Here is a 16,945-nt window from a genome sequence, read left to right as displayed (position 1 = left end):
ATATTTTTGTTTTTACTAATATTTAGGAATTATTCTTATTTTTATATTCCTCTTTTTTAACATATGAGGGAATACAAATGAATGTGGGCCCCTAATAACATAGAATGGTATGATGAGAAATGAGATGATTGACTATAATAAAAAAAAAAATGGAAGAGGGTGATGGGTAGGACCTTTGTGCAATGGTAAAATTGTCGCTAATCGAGAATGTAGTCATGTGCATTGCATCACATAACCAAAAAAATAAGTTTAAGGTCTCGTTTGGGATTGCGGTGGAGGATTCAAAAGTTGCTGTGGATGACAATTCTCAATCACCTACAGCAGTTTTGGTGTTTGGTAAAAAAATAAAAAATTATTTTTCCCCACAATTCTCAACTCCCCACAGCAAAAACATAAAGCAGGTTTCTAGGTGCTTTTGAAAGCTGTAGTGACTCACAGCAACAATGAATATTTTATTTTACTCATAATATCCTCATTAATTTCTATAATTTTTATTTGTTTATTTTAAATTAAAAAATATGTCTATTATTAGTTATATTTTATATTGTGATAATTAATTATGATATTTTATTTATACGATTAAAATTATAATATACCTAAAAAAAATAGGCATACTTCTTTAATAATGTTGTTCTTAGAAAAATTAATGCTAATAAAAATTTCAAAATAAGTAAAAAAAAAGATTTTATTTTTACCAAACAAATAAGTGAAATGCACTTTCAGCATCATGTCCATTTTAGTAATTATACACAGTCACAACATTTTTATATTAACATTTACCAAACACTTTGATACTGTTTTTTGCACTCACAGCACTTTTGAAAACATAGTTTACCAAACACTCAACTGCTTTACTTTACAGCTGACTTTACTTCACAACTGTTTTTTCTCACAGTAATACCAAACTGGCCCTAAGTACTATATTGGCACAAATGATTATTATTAGAAATTAAGATATGGACAACTGACTTTACTTCACAACTGTTTCAATGACTGACAAATTTCATAAAGTGAAGAATTTTAGGGTAAACGGTATAAATGTCAAAGGGCATGACAATTCCAACCTTTCTCCAAAATTTCTCTTTTTTTTTTTTTTTTTCTCAAACCCACAAATTTCTCTCTTCAAAATATGAACACAAAAGCTTACCAATATATGTTTTTTCTTTGGCTAGTTAACCAAAATATATTGCAGATTCGATAAACCAATATTTGTTAAAATATACAACCATTATAACATTCGAACATAACAATAGAAAATGCATGAAACCCCTTAAAACCAAACACCCAAAACCCCTATCACCGACGTGTAAGAAAATCAGACACCAACAAAAAAAAAAAAAACCATCACTTACAATAAGTACTTTTATTTCTCTTAAAAGAATTTATGTGATTTCTAACAAAATAGTTGACAATAAAAGGGTTATTGAGTAAAAATACTTTCTAAAAAAACAATTAAAAATACATTTATTTTTAGAGAAATTATACTACAATATAGTATAAATAGAGGTCAAAATAATACTTTTACTCAAAATAATACATAGTATAGTGGTGTGAGTTGTCTCTTTCAATTTTTCAAGACAGTTACAGTTAAATTGTGACTGGATTGATTTTTTTTTAATACAATATAGTATAAATTAATGTAATATTTGTGATGTAATTTTATTTTTATTTTTTTATTGTAGTGACATGTGATATAATATTTGTAAATTCTAATATCTTTTACTTTATTATTTTGTTTGACTTTTCAACTAGTACTTAATCTAAAATGTTATTTAATTTTGATATTTAAATTAAAAAATTATTGAAATTTAATAATTAAAATCAATGTACCTGTATTAATAACTAGGAAATTTTTTGTTTTATTTTATTAAATAGGTACAGGATTTGAATATTGTAACAATTAAAAAATTTTATTTATTTATTTTTTCAACAGAGTTGCACTGATACGCGCATCAAACCCCCGAGCCACGTCTCCAGTCGCATCCAACAGAATTTCACCGTTTCTCCTCACCCCAAAGGCCCAAACCCATCCCCGGAGTGGTACCAAAACTCAAAAATAAAAACCCATACTCAGTCCTTATTCTTTCTCCTTCCTTTAAATCAACACTGAACATATTATTTTCTTACTTCAAGACTTGGCCATCAGTCATCACCCATATATTGCAAAACATATACCTAGGTCCTACCGTCCTGGTCAAGTGGAATCTGCAGATTACATTGGTCGATCGTGTGGGTTGTTATTTCGAACAAAATTTATTACGCCATAGCGGTTCTGGGTGCCATGCCTGCTATGAAGAAGGTTAATTGAATTTCTCCATTTTCGTATCTCCTAACTTGTCGATGTACTTATATGGCCCTTGTTTTCTTGGTTTAACCTTTTATCTTAATTTTCTCGTTGATTTGGTTTTAAATGTTTATTTACTCGAATTAGGTTACTGTATAACTCATATATGTCAATGTGCGCATGTTCATAAGTTAACTGACGTTGTAGGATGCCGATCGAGAAATTTTTTTGCCAACATGCTATTTTTATTTTTATTTCTGTTTCATTTTGATCTCGATGTAAATTAAAGGACTTGAGAGACATGTTTGGAAAATGTATTTCTTATTTCCTTTTCATTTTGAGAGAATTCCTTTCTCTCACGATTTTGTTCAATTACCTGTTGGATCTTGCGTATAATAACCCCCTATCATCTCTAATGGGGTCTTCCTCTTACAATATGTTGGTTTATGGGTTTTGACTTTGCATTAATTATTCTTTCCTATCTTTAATTCTTGGGCTTCTTGGAGTGTTGGAGAGAGACTTCCAGTGCTCACCAATTTTGTCCATAAATTAAATCAAGAGAACCTTTGCAGATGTTCTTGTATTTTGTTGTTGTTGTTGTTCTTCTTCTTTTTTCCTCAGTGACTCTGCTTGGTTATGGCATTTTCAATTAGCTTTCCTCCCCTTCCCCCCCAAAACCCATCCCAAGCAATGGTTGCTAATGGTCTTAATTCCTTATATGTGCCTTTTAATGCTTTAGAATTTTATGACTTGAGTTCTTGTTTATCAGAATTCTGAGCGCAGTCACATTGGAAACGTATTCAACAAGTTGCTGAAGCAGATTGGAAATCCTGTTGATTTTGAACTTCCTGACTGGTTGAATAAATGGAAGCCCGTGCCCTACACTTTTATAAAGCGCAGTATCCTCTTAAATTTGCAAATTTTAAAATTTATTTTGCAAAACACTATCATGTTTGAAGTTTGCCGCAAGTGGATAATTCCAGACATTGTGAGCACACATTATTATTTTATCCATGGTACATGCCTCAAATGTTGGATTTTCCTGTGTTGAATATTTATCTTGCTGTCTATTATCTCTGACACACTCGATATGTCTTTGATTTAATGGTTTTATATGCGTAATGTGTTGGAAATGTTGCCACTTCTCTCTTCAAATTTAGTTTCATTGACAAATTTAAGATATATATCTCACGAAGAGGATTAAAAGACGACTTGAGGATGATGGCATATTCTGTTCCTGCAGCCCATCGGCAGGGTCTTCTAGTGTTTGTGGTAGAGATTGCCATTGTGGGTAAGGATGGTCTGGATCAATGATGGTTGTGTTACCTCATGTGTAATAAAATAGGTCTTACAAAAAAATGTGTAATAAAATAGGGATGTAGGCTGCATTTGATCATCCTGTACTTGTATATCATTTTGATGTTTTCGATGTGCATCTTCAAGCATGGTCTCTCTCCCTAACTTCTTTTGGGAACTGATTAAGGGGATAGAAACTATGTTTATGATGCTTGAAGACCTGTATCCTTAGGAATTATGAATTAAAGGATGAAGGAAGATGTAGGTATAGGGAAAAGGGTCAACATCTTTCTATCTGATAGTAGAAATTCAGGTTTTATCTTTTTCCAAAAACAAAATAATTTGAATGTATTATGTGTGCAGGATGCTTCTGTCTAGCTGCTCCTCAGGCTGTAAATGTGGAAGTTCATGTCTGAACAAACCATTCCAGCACCGTCCTGTGAAGAAGATGAAACTGGTGAAGGTATGCATGTTATTTTGAAAAGTCTGAATTGCAGTGATTAAGATTTTGAGCAAATTTTGGAAAGAGAATAATATAAGGAGACAAACTATTAGTAGATTTACATGGGGGAGGATCGTAGACATGTCTTAAGAAGGGCAGAAGGAACTACTTAAGTTATGAAATACTCGAGCTTAAACATACAAGCTAGCATAAGTGGAAGTGCTGTCCGAAGTAATAGCTTATACGCTCTAAATTTAGCATCCCTTCAGACGCTATTCAGGTTTTTATGAACCTTGCATCATATGCAATTTATTACCTTGCATATATTGCTTTTCACATTTTTAGAATACAAGCTAGCATAAGTTGAAGGCCAACAAGTTCTTTGAAGAGAGCCGACTATCTATTCATACTTTGATCTCTCATGTTGGTGGACCTTTATTAAACTTGCATCATATGCAATTTATTAGCATCTATGTTACTACATTTGAGCAATATGACTATTCAACTCAGGTTTTTATCTGATTGATTGCCTCTCCATCAGAATGTCAAGAGTTTCTTATTGAACAACTATTGAAATTAAGAAGATAGTTTCTAGGGTAACATATTTTTCACTCAAGTGATTGACTGTGGGCATTGCTTGATTGGTAGTCATTTATTATTATTTTTTCCCCTTGGCTTTCTAATGCCTTAATATAGATCGATATTGTTTTCTAGAATTGTTATTATTTACTAGACACTGTTAATATACTGAATTAAATTAAGGTATTTCTTGTAGACTGAGAAATGTGGTTCTGGAATTGTGGCGGATGAAGATATTACGCAAGGAGAATTTGTGATAGAATATGTGGGAGAAGGTGACTTTTTAGTTATTTTTGCTCTCCATTTCAGTATACGCAGCTTGTTATATATCGAGAGCTACTAATTAATGCTGTTTCTTTCTACAGTTATTGATGACAAAACTTGTGAGGAAAGGCTTTGGAATATGAAACACCGTGGAGAAACAAACTTTTACTTATGTGAAATCAATCGAGATATGGTTATCGATGCCACATACAAGGGAAACAAGTCAAGATATATAAACCATAGTTGTTGTCCCAATACTGAGATGCAAAAATGGTCTCCTACTGAATCTTAATATGGACTTCAATACTGATTTAAAGATTAATAGTTAATAATATATCTTACATGTGTTGTTCTTTTTTTTTTTTTTTGAAGGATAATTGATGGTGAAACAAGAATTGGCATATTTGCAACTCGCGACATAAAAAAGGGCGAGCACCTGACCTATGATTATCAGTATGAACACCTTTCATGACGCTTTAATTTGATACTTTTATTAACTACTACATCTTTGCTTAATCTAGTATATTTTTATGGAAACATCAGTTTGATGGACTTCGTGTGCACTATACACTATCATTACTGGATGTGAAATGTGTTTCTATAGTCCAGTCTAATAAATTTAGCAGGTTTGTCCAATTTGGTGCAGATCAAGATTGCCATTGTGGTGCTGTTGGTTGTCGGCAAAAACTTGGTGCCAGACCTACCAAGCCAAAGATGCCATCAGTTGCTGCTTTGAAACTAGTAGCATGCCAGGTGGCTGTGTCCTCTCCCAAATTGAAAGCAATTCTCTCTGCAAAAGATGTATGTATAGGTGCCTGTTTGCTTCGAACATTTTCCAAAATTTTTTGCGTTGATAATTTCAAGTTGCGTATAATTTCTTGCAATTATTGGTTGTTTCCTATCCCCGGATAAAGAAATGGAATGCATGTCTTTGTCATCCTCAATGCTAAATTTGTGTCTAACTACCATGTTTGGGATATATGGATGGTTTCATAAGAACCCAATTTAGCATTTATTTCCCAGTAAAGGTAGCAATCAGGTTGGAAGATAAGCTTACTTATTCGATGAGTTCTTAGGCACATAGTTAGGATAATTGCAAAAGGGAAATACTTAACGAGGTCACATAGCATGACCAGGTGGTGTTACAGAAATTTGACATTTTACAAAACAGTTTTAACATGATATTGAAAGAATAGGAAGTAAGCAACAACTATGTTACTAAAAGGCATTTGTTGATTTTCAAAGTATTAGTACTTTGAAGTGCTCTAAATATTTAATAATGAGTATCCCTTAAATCTTTAGATATTGATTAGAGTGCCAATATATAGAATCTTAGGAATCATATGATGATACTGAGAGTTTGAGACGTGACAATAGTATCCCTTAGTATCAGCCGCCTGAAAGCTTTCTTTTTGGTTTCTGTAAGGAACTGTTGTGTGGATGTGAACCAGAATTTAAAATCTTGAAAGTGCTTCCCTTATATCGTCAGACAATTTGGCTTACTTGATTTGGTGATAGAAAAATTTAAATTCCTCTAGTGGAAGAGATCATAGAAAATAAGAATAGACTGTTCTTGTATTTGTGGGCTAGTAAGTTAGCTTAGTATTTATTCTGAAATTGGATTACATTTTGCCGACATTGTTGGAGGCCCTGTAGTATATTTTAAGAATTTGTATTTTTTTTCTAGCTTAAGGAGCAAGAACATAACTTTTTGAAAGGAAAAATTTGTGGTGAATATGAAGGTCTGCATGCAAGGGAAGGCTGAAGTAAGAATCCTCAGTCCAAGTCACCTGCCTGAAACTACTCAAGGCTTTGCTACTCTTTAAGAGTAGGAGTGAAGCTTATTACACCCATGTGTTTGGATCCAGTGAAATTGGCTTGCTTCAATCAATTATCAATAAGCTTCCAGTGAAATTGGCTTGCTAACTGATCACCAAGTCATGAGTAGGATGATGCTTTTTTTGAGAATTTTTAATGTAAAACTAATTTGAGTGGACGAACGAGGAGGCTTCTTAACTGTGCCACCCTGCTTTCGGGAAAATGCCTTTTGAGCAAGAAAGGTATCAACTTAAAATTGTTGTCCTTGGTGAATGTAAGTCCAAAGCTGTAGCTTCATCCCTCACCCAGAAAATTTAGCGAGCATGCTTTGTGTTATCAATATCACCACCAATCTACCAAAGCCCTACAAAATTTTACTGCCAATTTTAAAGTTTGGTCGTAGTAGACCATTTTTCAGTAATCACCATTCATTTAGTTTTAGATGGTTCCCTATTAGGAAAAATTAATTTTAGCTCATGATAATTTTAATTTTTCCCTCTTACAAATTAATGGGCTATTGTAGAAATGAAAGGCTAGTTGTATACTGATAGTATTTTTTTTTTTTATTCTCTTTTGTGCTTATTTTCCTTCCCAGCACCCTAGCTCTCCCAATTTAACCTACCCATACTGGATTTAAGTAGGTTATGACTAATATACTGGAGGATAGATGTGTGAAATCAGCTCCAAGAGTTGCCACTGAAATATTGTCATGTTGCCTATGATTTGATGCATCTTTGGCTTTGTAGAGTTTTTTCTGCACAAATGGATGCTTATCTTTTTTGTGTGTATTGTATGATTATATATGAAGTTCTGCAAAACTTGGACTAATTGTGGGACTCTTTTCTGGAAAAGGTTTATCAGAATGGGGGTTTGCATATAGGTGAGCTTTTTTCTATTCTATGGTTATTGTCATTTATTGGTGTTTCAAAATTGACGATATTCTTGATTTGAATGTCTTGTTACACATCTTACTTTCTCTGTTAGGAAGTTCACAACCTACACGTAACCAAAGAGGTAATTGCATTGGTGAAGTGATTCAAATAAGTCGCGCCATGAATCAGAGGTAATTTTTTCTTTGTATACAATCAGAGGTAATTTTTGAATGTCTATGAACCTTTCATTTTGAAACAGTGCTCCATATTCCTTAAAGTGTTATGCACTGTTGTTAGTTGTTTTATGTATACCAAGAACATTTTGTTTGTAAGAACTCCGAATCCTCTTCTGCTTTTGATCTCTATGTATCTTGTTTTTGTCTTTCCATAGATGGATGTGGGTTCTTTATGCTTCTATAAATTGCTGTTGGTGATTTGAATTCTCAAATTACATGTTTTTTTTGGTGGACCAGATCACTTGTTATTTAATTTAATCTACTGAATGTTTCCTTTTTACTCTCCAAATGCTTCAGGTCTTTTGGAATGATCAAACAGTTTGATAGATATTCCAAAAAACACTCAGTAAGAGACAAATTACTTTTTGGTCTTTGTAAATAAACATTTGGTCGTTGTAACAAAAATCATGTGTGTTTGGTTGCAGATCATGTTTGAAGACGGTGACGTTGAATTCCTTGACATGTCGAAAGAAGATTGGGAAATTGTTACATTGTGATATAATTGTGAGGCAAGTACAAATTTTAAATAATGCAGCTTATATACTTATCCTCAGTGCTTTGTTCCAAATTTTTTTTCCATATGATGTCTCACAATCATGTTTGCGAACTCTTTGCACTTTCTAAGCAATCTTGAGTATAAGAATTAAGCAAAAACTGTAATATGGAAGGGTGTCATCTTTATTTTGATCAAAGATGAGCATTGGGTGCTCCCAGTAGCAAGGCTAGATCTATAAACTGAGTATATACATTCATACTTACATATATATGGATATGTAAGAAGGGGACTTTGTGTGTGTTTGTGTTTTGAAGTAGCAATTGGCCTGTTTGATTTTCAATACAGTTTTTGAGTTTTTTGTTTTTTGTTTTTGTTTTTCAATTATTATTATGGTCTAATAGGAGTGGGGAAGGGGAGGATGCTTAGGAGGAAAAAGTTTCAAAGACATAGCTGACCGCATTGATGCTGCATGGTTATGTTGCCATACCTTTACTTTCATTTTCATGGAGAATTTGCAACACTCTTATTTGGCACTGTGCTATATACATCTGTGTTTCTGTTAGTAGTTTATAAGGCTGCTACTTGAGCCTTGTGTAAAAAAGTAGTGTCTTGCGTATTCCTTTTGCTGGTATTACTAGGTTTTCTTGTGCAATGTTTTGATGATATCTTTTGCTTTGGTGATTATTTTCATGGTTGAAGGATTTTTTTGAAGCAAGGATGATTTGTGGTAGCAGCAATTGTAACATGTATAACAGTATGTACACATTCCTTTCTGAGGCATGGCTAATAATTGCTTTAAACTGAATAAACAACCAGGTCACGCTGATAATTAACTTTGTTCTGTCACAGGTATCAGGAACTAAATTTAGTGTCAGCGATTTGGCCTGCACTCTGCGGTTTCATTAAACAAGGATCAATTCTTTGCAATGCCTGTTGTAACAAATGTATGAACCTAAGTGATTATCCAAAACAGAAAAAAGAAAAACATAGGTATTAAATTCAGATAAGGTTCAGGAGGATGTATCAAATGTATTTCTTCACTTTTTTTTTTTCTTTTTTGGGGAATAAATGTGTAAACTTTCTCCTATAAGCATAAGAGATAATTCTTTTTGTGATAAGTATTTGGCTGGAAAAACTATGAAAATAAGGGTATTGCTTGAGAGAAAACCAAGTGACAGCAGGAGGGATTTTGCATGAGAGTTGTGACTTGCCCGGTGCTGAAGTTGGTTGCCATGTGCGCTAGTTAACTTTAACTGCGGTTTTATTTACTTGTGCACTGATTCACATATTGGAATCAGTGATCGAGTCTTTTGAACGTTATGCTTCTGATAAATTATTTTGGTTATTCACTAATGTAGTAATGTTGGTATACATCATGTATTAAGGGTCATTCATAGCAGTGGATGTGCTTATGTTGATACGCAGTACAGGGCCGGAGCACTATTATTGTGTTTATGTGCTCACTGACCCAGAGCCAACTTTACAGTATTTGTGTTCTTTTTTATGCTTAATTCTGAAAAGTGTTTTTTTCACAGTAGTAGAGGAGCCCTTTTAAAAGAACGCCACTATTGTGTAAATTTGTTTTATTTGGGATGAGTTATTCTTCCCTTTGGAATGTCATAGTTTTTTTCCGTACTCTACTGATCCGGTCATTCTCAATTTTTCTCAATTTTTTCTTTCGGCTTATTATCTGTTTTTTCGAGTCTCGCATAACCACCTAGAATTTATTGTGTCTTGCTTTATCACTTCAAGTGGTTTTGGTGTCTCAGGTGGTGTGGGGTGGGGGTGTGCTCAGGTGGGAGAGAGAAAAGAGATAGAGATTTGTTTTTCTAATTAATAATATTAATTTGGACCTCAAATGATGATGTGTGATTATATATATATATATATGTTAGTATTTTACTTGTTTTGAAATAAATAATTTTTAGGGTAAATTATGTATGAATTAATAAAATATTAAAATATTATTTGTGATTTAAATTTAATATTGCTTTTTTTTTATATATAATTAATTTTTAAAGTTTTTTAAAATATGATTATTTTTTTATGTAAGAGACATTTTGTATAAGTTAAAAGAAACACTGTGCTTTTAAGCATAATTGCTTTCAGCAAAAGTACTACCAAGTACCAACCAACCATAAACGTCTTATAAGAAGTCGTGTCAAACGAGTTTCTTTAATTAACCAGGTCTTACAATTCTTTTTTGTCTTAAAACTTCCATTTGATTCATTTAGTTACGTTAGCAAAACAAAAAACAGAAAGTTTGATCTTTGATGATAGATCACTGCTAGCCAGGCGGGTCCCTCTCTCCACTTGTTACGTTAGCTAGTGGCGATGAGTGGAAGGGGAGTAGGTGTGGTAGGACCCACGCCACCAACCAAACCAAACCCAATCCAAGCGTCCACCGTTTTCTGGGTGCTGGTGAGAGTGGACAGGGGGGACATGGGAGTAGAAAGGATGTGACAAGTTGAGTTGAGTGTCAGCTATTAAATCGGTCTGAGTCTTATTATATTTGCTGCTTTCTCTTTTCTTTTTTTTTTTGGAGGAAGGGAATTCATTATCCATCAAGTGGTAGTGTGGTACATAGTTGTTTATAAAGCATATGAGAATTGAGAAGAAATTGGAATGAAGCTATTAATTGGGTGATTTTATTAAATAACCTCTTTTAATCTACAATAAATTTTTTTTAACTCTCACCTCTCAAAATTAATATTTATATTCTTTTTACATTTGTTCAGATTAAAATACCCTTTTTATATATATATATATATTATATGTAGACCGCATATTAAACAAAAAAATTCATCAGTTATTTTTCCTCCACTTTTTTCCTATAGCAGTCATGAAGACGGCGAAAGCCACTGAAAGCGACAACCTAAACCCTTCCCTCCCCACTTGCCAACCCCACCACTTTCCTCATCGGCTAGTGACCCATCATCTCCTTTCTCTATCTCTTTTCCATTCTCTCTCAACCCAAATCTAAAAAAAAAAAAAAAAAGCAGTTTTTTTTCCTAGATCTAGGTGTTTTCTCTAAGTGGTTTGGGAGGGAAGGAGAGAGATAGAGATGAGAAGTCGGTGGGGGAGGTGGAAGATGGTAGTGGGTTGAATCTACTGGGATGGTGGTGGGGGTTGTTTTGCCATAAAAAAAGATTGTCGTCCGGATTAGAAAACCTAGAACCTCCTTGAACTTAAACAGCTTATTTTTGCTTTTCCTCGTCTTCTTCAACCTTTATCTTTTTCTTCATTTTCTGATCAACTACGACTGTCATCATCGTACGATCGTCGTCGAAAAAAAAAAAAGCAACTAGTTAATTTTTTGGTCCATTTGTGGAATGCGAGGTTTCAGGAAGAGGAAAGAAGATGGTCGAATTTATGGTCTAGTACGTTGTGAAATGCATGGTCGACATAAGGTTGAGCTTTTTATTGCGAGGGTAAATTCGACATTTCATATGTAAAAAGATTAAAAAAGTAAGTTTTAGAAAAGAAAAGTAAAAAAAAAAAATTGTTGTATATTAATAAAATAACCCCAATTAATTGACCTGGTTTGGTAATGGTTTGGACATTTTATTTTGTGGTTTAAGAGTTGTAGAAGTTAAAAAAGAATGATTTTGTAATTTTGTAATTTTGTTAGCTCCTTGATTATGAGTAAAGACTAAGGAAAGATTTTCTAGAAAGAAATCAGAAATGGGGGGATGTGATTGTCATTAGTGGGCTCGTAAGTCCTACCAACACCAACTCACACCAACTCCAGTGGATTGGGATTTGGGGTTTGGTTTGGACTTTGGGCGATTGGGGATGTGGATATATAATAAGAAACGAGATCGTTGCTGACCAATCCAACTTCCAACCGCATGAATTGATATTTATTTAGTTATTTATTTATGTTATGGCATTGTTCTCCTCCTCAAATCTGGATCTAGATGCAAATGAAATTATTAGTTATCATAAAAAATAGGAATTAGAGCATACGTCACATTGTAACACTACATAGAAAGAGAGAGAGAGAGAGGTGCCGTGTCGGTGACTGACGAGCCTCAGTGTTGGAGGGAGGTAGGTGGGTATAAAGTTTAGGGTGGGTCTAAAGAACAACACAAACAAAAACAAAAAGAAATCATCGAAGTGAAGTGAGAATGAAGGTGATCGATAAGATCCGGGAGGCATCGTTGGAGGAGAAGAAGGTAGTGTTCTCGTTCGAGTTCTTCCCGCCAAAGACGGAGGATGGAGTGGAGAACCTGCTGGAGAGGATGGAGCGGATGGTGGCGCACAACCCGACGTTCTGCGACATTACGTGGGGTGCGGGTGGGTCGACCGCCGATCTGACCCTGGACATTGCGCACAAGATGCAGAACATCATCTGCGTGGAGAGCATGATGCACTTGACCTGCACCAACATGCCTGTGGAGAAGATCGACCACGCCCTCGACACCATCAAGTCCAACGGCCTCCAGAACGTTCTTGCTCTCCGTGGTGACCCACCCCATGGCCAGGACAAGTTTGTTCAGATCCAAGGAGGCTTTGCCTGCGCCCTCGACCTGGTAAGTCCTCCGTCCTCGTCTTACTAAACACACTCAACACTCCCCACTCACACTCACACTCAATTGATGATGATGATGTTGCCAAATGCCATTTTGATGATGACATTGCCCAGATCTCCGATCTCAGATCTCGGCATAATCTCTCAGCTTGCATACTCTCACATAATCACAACCAATTACTATGAATTACCCCAAGTCTTACTTACTAGATGCTAAATTGCTAAGGATTTTAAATCGTGCGAACGCAGGTCACCCATATCAGAGCCAAATATGGTGACTACTTTGGCGTCACTGTTGCTGGTTATCCAGGTATACATACATACATACTCATGCTCTTGTTTTCTTGCTATTTTTTAACCTAATTAAAAATGAGAATGGCAATTGTCAATGAAACCAATGCTCACTCATCACTCATCCTTTTTTATAGAGGCACATCCGGATGCCATTGGAAACGATGGCCTTGCCTCACCAGAGGCCTATCAAAATGATCTCGCTTATTTGAAGAGAAAGGTTGATGCTGGAGCTGATTTGATCGTCACTCAACTATTCTACGATACTGATGTTTTCCTCAAATTCGTCAATGACTGTCGCCAAATTGGAATCACTTGCCCTATTGTTCCTGGAATTATGCCCATTAATAACTACAAAGGCTTCGTGCGCATGACTGGTTTCTGCAAAACCAAGGTAGCTATAACCCTCTTGGCTCTTCCCTTCACATTATTTATTTTTATTTCTTCTTAACATTTTCTTAACTCTACTTTGCTCTGTGAATTGCTTGCATCCCTTTGTCTCTGCCCTCTTCTTTACCTTCCTTCTCCCTTGTTGCTTCATCTACGGTGATCCAGGTCCAGCCTTAAGATAGCCATTCCTGAACTTTTTTATCAAATTACCCTATAGTTTGATGCTCAAATTAAATATCTTGCATCGAACTTTGGTCTTAAAGTTGGGTTAAAGGAATTAATACAATGCTTGCAATTAATGACATACTGTAGATACCGGCTGAGATTACTGCTGCCTTGGAGCCTATCAAGGACAATGAAGAAGCTGTGAAATCTTATGGAATTCACCTTGGAACGGAAATGTGCAAGAAGATTTTAGCTCATGGGATTAGGACATTGCATCTCTATACACTGAACATGGAGAAATCAGCATTGGCTATATTAATGGTTTTTTTCTCATACCTTCCTAATTGTCTGATTGGAGATGTATATAATATACTTTGCATGATTAATACTTACTACCAAATCTGGGCCCTTCTAATTGTACGACCTTTTCAGAATCTTGGTTTGATTGAAGAGGCCAAAATATCAAGGCCCTTACCTTGGAGACGCCCTGCAAATGTGTTTCGTATTAAAGAAGATGTTCGTCCAATATTCTGGTATGCAAACTGCATCAGACTGTTCTCAACCCGCACACATACACACACAAACACAAAATAAACAAAAAACATTACACTGACTTCTTGTCATTCAAAATATCTAACTGTCTTAGGGCCAATCGTCCAAAAAGCTACATATCAAGGACCATAGGCTGGGACCTATACCCACATGGGCGGTGGGGTGATTCTCGTAATCCTTCGTATGGAGCACTAACTGATTATCAGGTACATATAATCACTGAACTTTAGTCTTGTTGCTTGTAATTTTGTGATGAAGTTGGGTGGATCATTTTATATTTATCAAAATTTCAAAATAGTTAACTATTTAAACCTTCCAACGATGTTCTCTTAAAGAAACAGTTACCTTTAACCATAATCCAATTTATTTTTATTAGGATTAAAGTTTTAACCTCGCTTGGCTGAAACACATGCCCTTATTTTATATTTTTCCTTTGCACTAGGCTGGGTATGTATGACTGAAGTCTTAATTTTCTTAACAGTTCATGCGGCCACGTGCACGTGACAAGAAACTTGTTGAAGAATGGGTTGTCCCATTGAGAAGCGTTGAAGATATTCATGAGGTGAAATTTCCATCTCACAGTTTATTTTGTCTTCTGAATTGTCAGCAAATTAGATATAAACTGATGTAATGGAATTTCTATATATCAGAAATTTAAGGAATTCTGCCTTGGAAAATTGAGAAGCAGTCCTTGGTCAGAACTCGATGGGCTTCAGCCAGAGACGAAGATCATAAATGAACTGCTTGGGAAAATTAACACAAAGGGTTTCCTTACCATCAACAGCCAACCAGCAGTAAATGGGGAAAGATCTGATTCACCATCTGTTGGTAAGTAATAAGTGTGTGTGTGTGTGAGAGAGAGAGAGATCTAATTCGCCATTTGTGGGTAAGTAATGCGGGTGTGTAGGTGGATGGGGTCATGATAATTGTAAATTTCTTTCTCATTTTTGTGAGTGAGGCTTCATGATAGTTTATTTGATTTTTATCATCAAGAGTTTAACATGAATTCTCATCAAGAAAGAGTTTAACATCAATCACTGAAGTCAATTATTACGAGTGTAGGTCTCAATGGAACCATAAACTGACTTGACCTTGATGGCGTACATCTTTTTTTTGTGTGGTCTAATGGTGGCGTACAATGTAAACTTGATATTTTTTTCATTTTCCATTCACGAAGACCAAATTGTATTACATTTGTCATAACTGTAGCACAACATTGAGTTCAGAAAGATGATGATAGATCCCAGATTGAGGTTTAACCTTTACTAGTAGTACCATAGTGGGAAGTCTTAATAGAAATCTGTTTGAGTATCTGTTTGTGGCTTTCATTGTACCTTTGTGTTTATTTCTGTGAAACTGACCGTATGTTCTGCGAAATTACCCTCTTTTGTACCTCACTTTTCAAATATATTTCTTATCTGTTTGGTAAAAGCTTTCCATGCGCAAATGTTAAAGTTCAAGAGGTCGAGATGGAAGCTCTTTATTTAGTTAATGACTAAGAGAACATCTTGATCTTGCTTAATAGTACTTTCCTTTCTGTCTACATCATACAAAATCTAGGAACTTGCATATTTATCTAGACTACATCTGATTTGTTTTCAGGATGGGGTGGGCCTGGAGGATATGTTTATCAGAAAGCCTATGTAGAGTTCTTCTGTTCCAAGGAGAAGTTGGATGCTCTTGTTGACAAATGCAAGGCTCTTCCATCTCTAACTTACATGGCCGTGAACAGAGAAGGGAGTTGGATATCTAATATTGGTCAAACAGATGTGAATGCGGTAACATGGGGAGTCTTCCTAGCAAAGGAGATAATCCAACCAACTGTCGTGGATCCTGCTAGTTTTATTGTTTGGAAGGATGAGGCATTTGAAATCTGGTCAAGAGGATGGGCCCGCTTATACCCTGAGGGTGACCCATCTAGGAAATTGCTCGAAGAGGTTTGCTTTCTTCATTCTAGTCTCTCCTTACCTGTTTACATAATTATGGTTTGATTCTTCAAATGCATGCTTATCTCACAGCACTGCGGACACCTGTTTACTCATTTTTTGGCTATCATTTAGTTTATTAATGGTGACACGATCTTGTTCCCATGACTTCTGCAGGTGCAGAACAGCTGCTACTTGGTCAGTTTGGTAGATAATAACTACATCCATGGGGATCTTTTTGCTGTTTTTGCTGATTTCTGAATGAGCGGTTTTGTTAGCTCTTCCATTCTTAAAGCCACATAAGCCATTAAACTGGTGCTTTCCTTAAAGGCGGATTATTAATTTATTGTCACTGGGATGTGTAATAATAACTCATTGGAATTTTGATACCCCCCTGCTTCCAGGTGCAAATTGCATCTGCATTTGTGATTGATCACTGTCCTATATCAAAGTCTAATGTCTGGTTTAATTGATGGGAGCTGGTTCTTTATGCATTTGCTTCTAGTATGTGCTTTGTGGCAATGGGAATCCACATTTCATTGAAATGTAATAGATGGTTTTTTGGTTCTGCATTAGTATATTTCGTTAGGTATGATTTTACCCACAGATACGAATAACAGAGTGCTTAGCATAACTGAGTTTTTATTATAAGAATAAGAAAAATTTGCACATATAGGGGGTGTGCATTTACCACAAAAACCTAGGTGACATTTTGTGTTAAATCATCATATTTTTTCACCCAAGTAACCAACTTCCGATTTTGTCCTTAAATAAAAATTTTAAAATTAAAGTTTTTGCTCG

The 16,945-nt window shown here is 35.2% G+C and overlaps 2 protein-coding genes across 6 annotated transcripts; both read left to right on the top strand.

The window, feature by feature from the left end:
• Positions 1-1,964: 1,964 nt before the first annotated feature.
• Positions 1,965-9,454, top strand: ASHH3 (histone-lysine N-methyltransferase ASHH3). 5 transcript variants are annotated; one of them, XM_086243601.1, is made up of 14 exons: positions 1,965-2,299; positions 3,054-3,183; positions 3,464-3,575; positions 3,944-4,043; positions 4,798-4,876; positions 4,967-5,138; positions 5,238-5,318; positions 5,492-5,666; positions 7,536-7,563; positions 7,668-7,746; positions 8,089-8,137; positions 8,217-8,300; positions 8,987-9,041; positions 9,137-9,454. In XM_086243601.1, exons 1-12 carry the CDS (start codon positions 2,282-2,284, stop codon positions 8,286-8,288), a joined length of 1,095 nt encoding a protein of 364 aa, XP_086099727.1. In that variant the 5' UTR covers positions 1,965-2,281; the 3' UTR covers positions 8,289-8,300; positions 8,987-9,041; positions 9,137-9,454. The 5 variants fall into 5 exon arrangements, with proteins under 5 accessions (XP_086099727.1, XP_086099728.1, XP_086099730.1 ...); XM_086243602.1 differs by lacking the exon at positions 8,089-8,137; XM_086243604.1 differs by lacking the exons at positions 8,987-9,041; positions 9,137-9,454 and having other exon boundaries at positions 5,512-5,666.
• Positions 9,455-12,047: 2,593 nt separating this feature from the next.
• On the top strand, positions 12,048-16,638 carry LOC147285893 (methylenetetrahydrofolate reductase (NADH) 2-like). Its single transcript, XM_086244660.1, has 10 exons — positions 12,048-12,822; positions 13,071-13,131; positions 13,250-13,506; positions 13,815-13,988; positions 14,100-14,200; positions 14,314-14,425; positions 14,701-14,781; positions 14,870-15,047; positions 15,822-16,156; positions 16,322-16,638. The coding sequence occupies exons 1-10, from the start codon at positions 12,418-12,420 to the stop codon at positions 16,403-16,405; spliced, it is 1,788 nt and encodes a 595-aa protein (XP_086100786.1). The 5' UTR covers positions 12,048-12,417; the 3' UTR covers positions 16,406-16,638.
• The last annotated feature ends 307 nt before the right edge of the window (positions 16,639-16,945 follow it).

This window comes from Dryas octopetala, chromosome 5, assembly GCF_963921425.1.
Source record: "Dryas octopetala chromosome 5, drDryOcto1.1, whole genome shotgun sequence".
NCBI lineage: Eukaryota > Viridiplantae > Streptophyta > Magnoliopsida > Rosales > Rosaceae > Dryas > Dryas octopetala.
The sequence above is the reverse complement of the archived record's forward strand: the minus strand, read 5'-3'. Positions and strand labels throughout refer to the sequence as shown.

Excerpts from the sequence above, each read along its gene's own strand:
- ASHH3 (XM_086243601.1), top strand. Across the intron at positions 5,667-7,535 it reads CAATTCTCTCTGCAAAAGAT|GTTTATCAGAATGGGGGTTT; the intron begins GTATGTATAGGT and ends TTTCTGGAAAAG. Across the intron at positions 8,138-8,216 it reads GATATTCCAAAAAACACTCA|ATCATGTTTGAAGACGGTGA; the intron begins GTAAGAGACAAA and ends GTTTGGTTGCAG.
- LOC147285893 (XM_086244660.1), top strand. The coding sequence starts at position 12,418 with ATGAAGGTGATCGATAAGATCCGGGAGGCATCGTTGGAGGAGAAGAAG. Across the intron at positions 13,989-14,099 it reads CAGCATTGGCTATATTAATG|AATCTTGGTTTGATTGAAGA; the intron begins GTTTTTTTCTCA and ends CGACCTTTTCAG. Across the intron at positions 14,782-14,869 it reads GCGTTGAAGATATTCATGAG|AAATTTAAGGAATTCTGCCT; the intron begins GTGAAATTTCCA and ends TCTATATATCAG.